Consider the following 10933-nt stretch of genomic DNA (forward strand, 5'->3'; position numbering starts at 1 on the left):
CAGTGTTCTCCAGATGTATGTGGACTGCTATTATTATTGTTGTTGTTGTTGTTCTTATTCTTATTATTAACCTAAAGCCAGCTTTAGGTTAATAATAAGAATAAGAACAACAACAACAGGAGTGGTTAGATTGTGCTTCTCCCATTTCCCAAAAGGGGCTGGTCTGGATGGCCCCTTCAGGTCTCTTCTATACTAGGATTCTTCTATTATTATTATTATTAGTAGTAGTAGTAGTAGTAGTAGTATACTGAGGCTGAATGGCCATCTCTCAGGAGTGGTTTAATTGTGCTTTTCCCTTATGCCAGAAGGGGCTGGACTAGATGGCCCTTGGAGGTCTCTTCCATAAAAATGCTCTGTGCATAATAACTGCCTTAAAAACAAAAAGAACCAATGAACGAAATCACACCAAATTTGGCAAAAAAAAAAAAGTCTCACAACACAAGGAGTGACTATCACTCAAAAAATGATGATTTTGTCATTTGGGAGTTGTAACTGCTGGGATTTATAGGTCACCTATACTCAAAGAGCATTCAAATACGAACACAGATGGAGAATGGGGGAAATAGACTTTGACATTTGGGAGTTGTAGTCACTGGGTTTCACAGTAGCAGCCAATAGTGAAAGGACCAAGGCAGAGACATCTCCAGCTCAGCCCCTGTTTGGGCATCAGCCAGCACGTCAACAACTTAAATCAAGACATAGCTTTCTATGATCTACAGAGACACTCGCTGGAACACCCCAGCAAGCGAGAGTCCAAAAGTGGCAGGCCCAAACCCAGCACCTCAATCCATGGGTGATACCAAATGAGAGATTCCCCCCTGGGCACACAGAGGACTGGGCGACTTGGAAGGCACTGAACAGAGTGCGCTCTGGCACCACGAGATGCAGAGCCAACCTCAAGAAATGGGGCCACAAAGAGGAGTCCTTGGCATGTGAGTGTGGAGAAGAGCAAACCACTGACCACCTGCTGCAATGCAACCTGAGCCCTGCCACATGATGCACAAGGGAGGACCTTCTTGCAGCAACACCAGAAGCACTCCAAGTGGCCAGAGACTGGTCAAAGGAAATTTAATCAACTACCAAACTCACAAATTTTGTATTCTGTATTTTGTATTTTTGTATTTTGTCTGTTTGTTTGCTTTGTTCTGTTAGAAATGTAATATAACTGACTGGTTACTGATGACTCGATAAATAAAATTTATATTATTTATATTATTATATTTATATTATTATATTATTATCTGTATCAATAAAATGTGATGTTCGTTTGTGGGATTAACATAACTCAAAAACCACTGTGTGAATTGACACCAAATCTGGACACAACACACCTACCAGGCCAGTGAGTGACCATCGCTCATAAAAACACAACAGAAGGTACTTAAAAAGCAAACCCACACATATATATACACACAAACACACATATGTACACATGTACACAAATAAATACACGCACAAAACACATATATACAGACTGGGCCACAGCAACGCATGTCAGGGGATGGTTAGCATATGATAATTATATAACAATATAAGATAATAACAAGAAATACAATTACAATAATATGATATAGTGTTTTGTCAAAGGCTTTCATGGCTGGAATCACTAGGTTCTTGTGGGTTTTTTCGGGTTATAGGGCCATGTTCTAGAGGCATTTCTCCTGACGTTTCGCCTGCATCTATGGCAAGCATCCTCAGAGGTAGTGAGGTCTGTTGGAAGTAGGAAAAATAGGTTTATATATCTGTGGAATGGCTGGGGTGGGGCAAGGAGCTCTTCCCTGCTGGAGCTAGGTGTGAATGTTTCAACTGACCACCTTCATTAGCATTTGAAGGCCTGACTGAGCCTGGGAAAATCTTTTGTTGAGAGGTGTTAAGATGTGCCTGGTTGTTTCCTCTCTGCTGTTGTGCTGTTGTAATTTTAGAGTTTTTTTTAATACTGGTAGCCAGATTGTGTTCATTTTCATGGTCTCTTCCTTTCTGTTGAAATTGTCCACATGCTTGTGGATTTCAATGGCTTCTCTGTGTAGTCTGACATGGTGGTTGTTGGTGTGGTCCAGCATTTCTGTGTCCACAGCTGCATGGTATAGGTAGACTCCTGCCGAGGTGAGAGGACCCCTCTTGTCCTTTGCTGAACATAGCATTGGTTGGATTTTCTTGGTGGGTTTGTAGATTGTTTGTATGTTGTGTTTCCTCATCAGCTTCCCTCTGCGGTCAGTGGTTCCCTTGATGTATGGCAGGAACACTTTTCTTCTGGGTGGATCTTCATCTTGACTCTCGTGGCTTGTTCTTGGTCTTGCAGCTCTTCTGATGTCTGAGGTGGAGTCTCCATTGGCCTGGAGAGCCCAGTTGAGGGGGTTCAGTTCACCAAGAAAATCCAACCAATGCTCCGTTCAGCAAAGGACAAGAGGGATCCTCTCACCTCTGCAGGAGTCTACCATTGTGTACCATGCAGCTGTGGACAAGTCTACATAGGGACCACCAAACGCAGCATTGCCCAAACACGCATCAAGGAACATGAAAGGCACTGCAGACTCCTTCAACCAGAGAAGTCAGCCATAGCAGAGCACCTGAGGAACCAGCCTGGACACAGCAGATTCTTTGAGAACACAGAAATGCTGGACCACTCTCACAACCACCATGTCAGGCTACACAGAGAAGCCATTGAAATCCACAAGAAGCATGTGGACAATGTCAACAGAAAGGAAGAGACCATGAAAATGAACAAAATCTGGCTACCAGTATTAAAAAACTTTAAAATTATAACAGCTAAACAACAGAGAGGAAAAAACCAGGCACAGATTAACACCTCCCAGCAACAGATTTTCCCAGGCTCAGTCAGGCCTTCAAATGCTAATGAAGGTGGTCAGTTGAAACATTCACACCTAGCTCCAGCAGGGAAGAGCTCCTTGCCCCACCCCAGCCATTCCACAGGTATATAAACCTATTTTTCCTACTTCCAACAGACCTCACTACCTCTGAGGATGCTTGCCATAGATGCAGGCGAAACGTCAGGAGAAATGCCTCTAGAACATGGCTCTATAGCCCGAAAAAACCCACAAGAACCTAGTGATATAGTGTTATTTAAGAGGGCTTTCCATTTAAGTCTTATGCTATAGAACACGATTTAAATACGTAACTCAACAAGGTCCTGCAAGCTACATGCCGCAATGGATTTTTCCTTCCTGCCAAAGGGACTTACGGCTGTGATGCAGTTGCTGTTGTCGTTGTCGGAGTAGTTGCAGGTCCCGTCACTGCAACAGTTTTCATTCAAGGAGGTCCACAGGCTGCGTTGAGCAAGACAAATATTGATGGGACGGCACTCATTGATCGATGGCACAAAGTAAGATGGCAGGGAGACTGAGGCACGCCATGTTGAAGGCACCCAAAGGACTACTGACTATCATCATCATCATCATCACAACATCATTACAACATCATTTATTATTTATTTATTTATTTATTTGCTTTACTTCTATACCGCCTTTCTCGGCCAAAATGGCGACTCAAGGCTTGGGAGTGATCCTGGACTCATCACTGAGCCTGGAACCCCAGGTCTCGGCGGTGGCCGGGAGAGCTTTCGCACAATTAAAACTTGTGCGCCAGCTGCGCCCGTACCTTGAGAAGCCAGATCTGGCCACGGTGGTCCATGCTCTTGTCACATCCCGGCTGGATTACTGCAACGCACTCTACGTGGGGTTGCCTTTGAAGACTGCTCGGAAACTACAATTAGTCCAGCGAGAAGCAGCCAGATTGCTCACCGGGGCGACGTATAGGGAGCACACCACCCCCCTGTTGCGTCAGCTCCACTGGCTGCCGATCCAATTCTGAGCACAATTCAAAGTGCTGGTTTTGACCTACAAAACCCTATACGGTTCCGGCCCGGTGTATTTGTCCGAACGGATCTCCCTCTACGTCCCACCTCGGAACCTAAGATCCTCTGGGGAGGCCCTGCTCTCGACCCCGCCACTTTCACAAGTGAGGCTGGCGGGGACGAGGAGCAGGGCCTTCTCGGTGGTGGCCCCCCACCTGTGGAACTCACTCCCCGGGGAGGTCAGATCGGCATCCTCCCTCATGGTGTTTAGGAAAAGACTGAAGACCTGGATCTGGGATCAAGCCTTTGGTCATTCTGAAGGTTAACTGAAGGATCTGATGATAGACAAGAACAATTGGAATGGAATGGACATATGGACTCTGAACCCCGAGCATGAGATTGTTTATGTTTTTATTATGTTTTCATTATGTTTTTATTATGTACTGATGTTTTAATTAATTGTTGTAATGGTTGTATTTGTATTGCTGTAAATTGTTCTGGGCATCTAATTGTGCCCCCCACTGTAAGCCGCCCTGAATCCCCCCCGGGGTGAGAAGGGCGGGGTATAAGTAAATGAAATAAATAAATAAATAAATAAATAAGGCGGTTTACATAGTAAAGATCAACACAATAACAACAAGAAGGCAGTTAAAAAACACATTATACAAAACATCAGGTCAAAAACAATCATAATCCTAAATATATGCCTCAGCAAACAAGTCAGAATCAGAATCCGTAATCATAATCCCTTATACCAATTCCTGTGATCAATTGTACCGTATTACTGTATTTCATTGCATTATTTAGCCAAACGCTTGTTCATAAAGCCAAGTCTTGACCTTCTTCCGGAATGCCAGCAGTGAAGGGGCCTGTCTGATGTCCACAGGTAGGGCGTTCCATAGCCAAGGGGCCACCACCAAGAAGGCCCTGTCTCTCGTCCCCGCCAACCGCGCCTGCGATGCGGGCGGGACTGAGAGCAGGGCCTCCCCAGACGATCTTAATGTCCTGGTCAGTTCATAGGAGGAGATGCGTTCGGAGAGGTAGGTCGGGCCAGAACCGTTTAGGGCTTTATAGGCTAAAGCCAGCACCTTGAATTGTGCCCGGTAGCAGATTGGCAGCCAGTGGAGCTGGCGCAACAGAGGAGTGGTGTGCTCCCTGAGTGCCGCTCCTGTTAACAGCCTGGCTGCCGAACGTTGGACCATTTGAAGCTTCAGAGCAGTCTTCAAGGGCAACCCCACGTAGAGAGCGTTGCAGTAGTCTAGGCGGGATGTAACCAGGGCGTGGACTACCGTGGCCAAGTCAGACTTCCCAAGGTACGGGCGCAGCTGGCGCATGAGTTTTAACTGTGCAAATGCTCCCCTGGTCACCGCCGAAACCTGGGGTTCCAGGCTCAGCGATGAGTCCAGGATCACACCCAAGCTGCAAACCTGTGTCTTCAAGGGGAGTGCGGCCCCATCCAACACAGGCTGTAACCCTATGCCTTGTTTGGCCTTACGACTGACCAGGAGGACCTCTGTCTTGTCTGGATTCAATTTCAATTTGTTCGCCCTCATCCAGACCGTCACAGCGGCCAAGCACTGGTTCAGGACCTAAACAGCCTCCTTAGTAGCGGGTGGGAAGGAGTGACAGAGTTGGACATCATCTGCGTACAGGTGACACCGCACTCCGAAACTCCGGATGATCTCACCCAGCGGCTTCATGTAGATGTTGAACAACATGGGGGACAATATTGAGCCCTGAGGAACCCCACAAGACAAAGGTTGTGGGGTTGAACAGGTGTCCCCCAGTAACACCTTCTGAGATCGACCCTCCAGGAATGACCGGAGCCACTGCAGAACAGTACCTCCGAGACCCATCCCCGCGAGGCGTCCCAGAAGGATACCGTGGTCGACGGTATCGAAGGCCGACGGTATCATCACCCTATACAATCTGAGGATCCCACTGATTCAGTTAGATCAGTGGTTCTCAACCTTCCTAATGCCGTGACCCCTAAATCCAGTTCCTCATGTTGCGAAGACCCCCCAACCATATTTTCATTGCGACTTCATAACTGATACAATTATGAATCATCATGTAAATATCTGATATGCAGGATGTATTTTCATGACAAATTGAACATAATTAATGCATAGTGATTCATCACAAAAACTATGTTTGGGGGAGTATGGACAATGGATGATGGGATCTGCAGTACTTTCAACTGACTCAGCTCTGACTTCCACAGACCACTGAGACCCCCACAAATAACATAAATGGGCCAAACCCCATTACCAAAAGAAAATACTGGAGGGGGTTGGGAGGAATTGACAGTGATTTATGAGAGATGTAGTTTACCTACATCTGGGGAGCACTATGAATCCAAACAACTATGGGTCCGGACCAAATTTGGCACAAATGCTCAATATTCCCAAATTTGAACACTGGTGGAATTTGGAGAAAATAGACCCTGGTATTTGGGAGTTGCAGTTGTGTGGATTTATAGTTCCCCTTCAATCAAAGAGTATTCTCAACTTCACCAGCACCGTGAGGATGACACATGGGACCTGCACAAGGAGGCGGGGCCCCCTTGGAGATTCCATCTGAACATGAGGAAGAACTGTGAGAGCCGTTCAGCAGTGGAACTCTCTGCCCCGGAGTGTGGTGGAGGCTCCTTCTTTGGAAGCTTTTAAACAGAGGCTGGATGGCCATCTGTCAGGGGTGATTTGAAGGCAATATTCCTGCTTCTTGGCAGAATGGGGTTGGACTGGATGGCCCATGAGGTCTCTTCCAACTCTTTGATTCTATGATTCTAGGAGGCAGGGCCGCGACCCCTCGAGAATTGCCAAACGACCCCTCTGGGGGTCGCGACCCCCAGGTTAACCACTGAGTTAGATAGTTCCCATTGGGAGCAACCCATAGGGAAAGGGCCAGGACTGGGCCAACTTCGGCCCTTCCTCCAGGTGGACTCCAACTCCCACAATTCCTAACAGCCTCAGGCTCTTTCCTGTTGACTTACTCATCTCCGAAGACTCCGTGGGAGTAGCAGAACTCCATCAGGGTCTCGTCGTTGAGGTCATAGTTGGTCATGCCGTTGCCCACGCCAAACCCCTGGGAGAAGATCAGGAGAGAAAAAGATGAACGGCGAAAGAGGAGGTGGAGGGGAGATAGAGAAGAAGCAGAAGAAGGAGATGAGGAGGAGAAGCTAGAAGAACTAGAAGAGGAGGAGGAAAAGAAGAAGAGGAGGAAGGAGATGAGGATAATGAGGAAGAAGATGATGTGGAAGAAAAAGAACGGGAGGAGGAGGATCTAGAAGAGGATGAAGAGGAATAAGAGGAGAAATCAGAAGAAAAAGGAGGAGATGAGGAGGAGGAAGAAGAAGAAGATGAAGAAGAGGAGGAGGAAGAATAGGAGGATAATAAGGAAGAAGATGATGCAGAAGAAAAAGAACAGGAGGAGAAGGAGGATCTAGAAGAGGATGAAGAGGAGGAAGAAAATAAGAGGAAGAAGGCAGGGAGAAAGGGGGAAGAAGAAGAGGAAGAGAAAGTAGAAGAGGAAGAAGAGGAGGGGGATAATGAGAAAGAAGATGATGCGGAAGAAAAAGGAGGCGGAGGATCTAGAAGAGGATGAAGAGGAGGAAGCAGGAAGAGGAAGAAGAAAATAAGAGGAAGAAGGCAGGAAGAAAGGGGGAAGAAGAAAAGGAAGAGAAAGTAGAAGAGGAAGAAGAGGAGGATAACGAGGAAGAAGATGATGCGGAAGAAAAAGAACGAGATGAGGATGAGGATCTAGAAGAGGATGAAGAGGAATAAGGGGAGAAAGAGGAATGAGGAGCTAGACGAGGACGCAGAAGATAAAAAGAGGAGGAAGAAGAAGAGAGGAAGAGGAGGAGGAGGAAGAAGGAAATAAGAGGAAGAAGACAAAGACAAGGAGGAAGAAGAAGATGAGGAGGAAGAAGAGGAGGAGGAAGAGAAAGAAGAAGATGAAGAGGAGGAGGAGGAAGAATAGGAAGATAATGAGGAAGAAGATGATGTGGAAGAAAAAGAACAAGATGAGGAGGAGGATCTAGAAGAGGATGAAGAGGAATAAGGGGAGAAAGAGGAATGAGGAGCTAGAAGAGGACGCAGAAGATAAAAAGAGGAGGAAGAAGAAGAGAGGAAGAGGAGGAGGAGGAAGAAGGAAATAAGAGGAAGAAGACAAAGACAAGGAGGAAGAAGAAGATGAGGAGGAAGAAGGGGAGGAAGAAGAGAAAGAAGAAGATGAAGAGGAGGAGGAGGAAGAATAGGAGGATAATGAGGAAGAAGATGATGCGGAAGAAAAAGAACGAGATGAGGAGGAGGATCTAGAAGAGGATGAAGAGGAGTAAGAGGCAAAAGAGGAAGGGGGAAGAGGAGGAGGCGATGAGAAGCTCGAAGAAGATGAAGAGGAAGCAGAAGAGAAGAAGGGGAAGAAAAAGAAGGACAAGGAGGGGAGCAGGAAGACTTAACTGAATGCCGGACTCCTGAATAGAGAAGAGATTCCTATACGAATGCAGGAGGGCGGCCCCGTTGACCCAGGCATCCACGCAAGAGCCGGGCCCAGAGTCCCTGAGTCAGGTGTGCCTTGGGCTGCTCTCACCTGCCCGCTCTCTTCAGACAAACGCTCCACCTGCTGAACTCAGCCTCACCTTCAGGTTGACCTTGGCGTCTCCAGCTGCGATCTTGGCCGTCAGGCTCGGGACGTAGACGCCGCCGTAGCTTTCCCCGAAGACGTAGAACGGGTTGCTGGCAAAGTCTGGGAATTTCGCAAAGAAGCTCTGCAGCGCCTGGTAGTTGTCCTCAGCCACCTGAAGCCAAGCAAGACACCTTTCCTATTGCTTTGAATGTATCTTTTGGTTCCAGAAGGAAATGAAAGTTTGAATGCAATACAAAAACTACTGCAAAAGCCAATGCAAGAGGACTCTCGGATTGGAAGGGAGCCCCAAAGGCCATCTAGTCCAGCCCTGTGGCAAAGATACAAGCGGCTTGCAGAAAAAGTATCTCAAAAAATGGATTTTTCTCATCTCTGTTTCATAACTCACCACGAAGAGGCGCCTACCGCACAAGTCTCTGATCCATTTGTTTTTATAAGTCATTTTCCCCCCAATAAATATTGTTTAAAAAGACCCAATAGCATTTTGGAGGCCTATATACTACTCAAAACTGTGTCTAGCTCTTATTAATCAGCCCAAAAACTTTCAGAGTATTTTCTCCCAATCCCAATCAAACACTGAAGGCAGGAGATAGTTACAAAAAGTTTAATTTAACGAGACACCTTGCTGGGTGAACAAGTGCCACATTGATCATTGATTGATATGCGAGTTCAGGTTTATGGTCAGAACTTTTGAGTGTGCTCAAAGTCCAATGAACTTTTCTTCCTTTGCTCTCTCTCATATATATATATACACACACATATACATACATACATACATACATACACACACACACACACACACACATAATTAAGATGATTATGTTTATTTATGCCCAGCTTTTTCTCTCCATAAGGAGACTCAAAGCAGATTTTGTGCCTTTTTCTTCAGGTGACCATTCCAACCCCCTTCTGCTAGGCATAATAATAATAATAATAATAATAATAATAATAATAATAATAATAATAGAGAAGGGTCCCCCAAAGGCGATTCAGTCCAACTCACTTTTGCCAAGCATAATAATAATAATAATAATAATAATAATAATAATAATAATAGAGAAGGGTCCCCCGGAGGCGATCCAGTCCAACTTCCTTCTGCCAGGCATCATAATAATAATAATAATAATAATAATAATAATAATAATAATAATAATAGAGAAGGGTCCCCCAAAGGAGATTCAGTCCAACTCCCTTCTGCCAGGCACAATAATAATAATAATAATAATAATAATAATAATAATAATAATAGAGAAGGGTCCCCCAAAGGAGATTCAGTCCAACTCCCTTCTGCCAGGCACAATAATAATAATAATAATAATAATAATAATAATAATAGAGAAGGGTCCCCCAAAGGCGATTCAGTCCAAGCCCCTTCTGCCAGGCATAATAATAATAATAATAATAATAATAATAATAATAGAGAAGGGTCCCCCAAAGGGGATCTAGTCCAACTCCCTTCTGCCAGGCATAATAATAATAATAATAATACAGAAGGGTCTCCCAAAGGCGATTCAGTCCAACTCCCTTCTACCAGGTATAATAATGATAATAATAATAATAATAATAATAGAGAAGGGTCCCCCAAAGGTGATCCAGTCCAAGCCCCTTCTGCCAGGCATAATAATAATAATAATAATAATAATAATAATAATAGTAATAGTAATAGTAATAGTAATGAGAAGGGTCTCCCAAAGGCAATTCAGTCCAACTCCCTTCTCCCAGGCATAATAATTATAATAATAATAGTAATAATAATAATGAGAAGTGTCCCCCAAAGGTGATCCAGTCCAACTCCCTTCTGCCAGGCATGATAATAATAATAATAATAATAATAATAATAATAATAATAATAGTAATAATAATAATAATAGAGAAGGGTCCCCCAAAGGCGATTCAGTCCAAGCCCCTTCTGCCAGGCATAATAATAATAATAATAATAATAATAATAATAATAATAATAGAGAAGGGTCCCCCAAAGGGGATCTAGTCCAACTCCCTTCTGCCAGGCATAATAATAATAATAATAATAATAATAATAGAGAAGGGTCCCCCAAAGGAGATTCAGTCCAAGCCCCTTCTGCCAGTCATAATAATAATAATAATAATAATAATAATAATAATGAGAAGGGTCCCCCAAAGGTGATCCAGTCCAAGCCCCTTCTGCCAGGCATAATAATAATAATAATAATAATAATAATAATAATAGAGAAGGGTCCCCCAAAGGGGATCTAGTCCAACTCCCTTCTGCCAGGCATAATAATAATAATAATAATAATAATAATAATAATAGAGAAGGGTCCCCCAAAGGAGATTCAGTCCAAGCCCCTTCTGCCAGTCATAATAATAATAATAATAATAATAATAATAATAATGAGAAGGGTCCCCCAAAGGTGATCCAGTCCAAGCCCCTTCTGCCAGGCATAATAATAATAATAATAATAATAATAATAATACTAATAATAGTAATAGTAATAGTAA

General features: G+C 44.4%; 1 protein-coding gene across 1 annotated transcript in view; it reads right to left on the reverse strand.

The window, feature by feature from the left end:
- LOC132783128 (lysosomal protective protein) overlaps positions 1-10933 on the reverse strand; it is a 34858-nt gene that overhangs the window by 19074 nt on the left and 4851 nt on the right. The window contains exons 4-6 of the mRNA XM_067471163.1: positions 8451-8609; positions 6807-6898; positions 3200-3284 (exon numbers count right to left, since the gene is read on the reverse strand). Coding sequence (XP_067327264.1) covers positions 3200-3284; positions 6807-6898; positions 8451-8609 — 336 coding nt within the window. The remainder of the gene's footprint in view (positions 1-3199; positions 3285-6806; positions 6899-8450; positions 8610-10933) is intronic.

The sequence above is a fragment of the Anolis sagrei genome, chromosome 8, assembly GCF_037176765.1.
Source record: "Anolis sagrei isolate rAnoSag1 chromosome 8, rAnoSag1.mat, whole genome shotgun sequence".
Lineage (NCBI taxonomy): Eukaryota > Metazoa > Chordata > Lepidosauria > Squamata > Dactyloidae > Anolis > Anolis sagrei.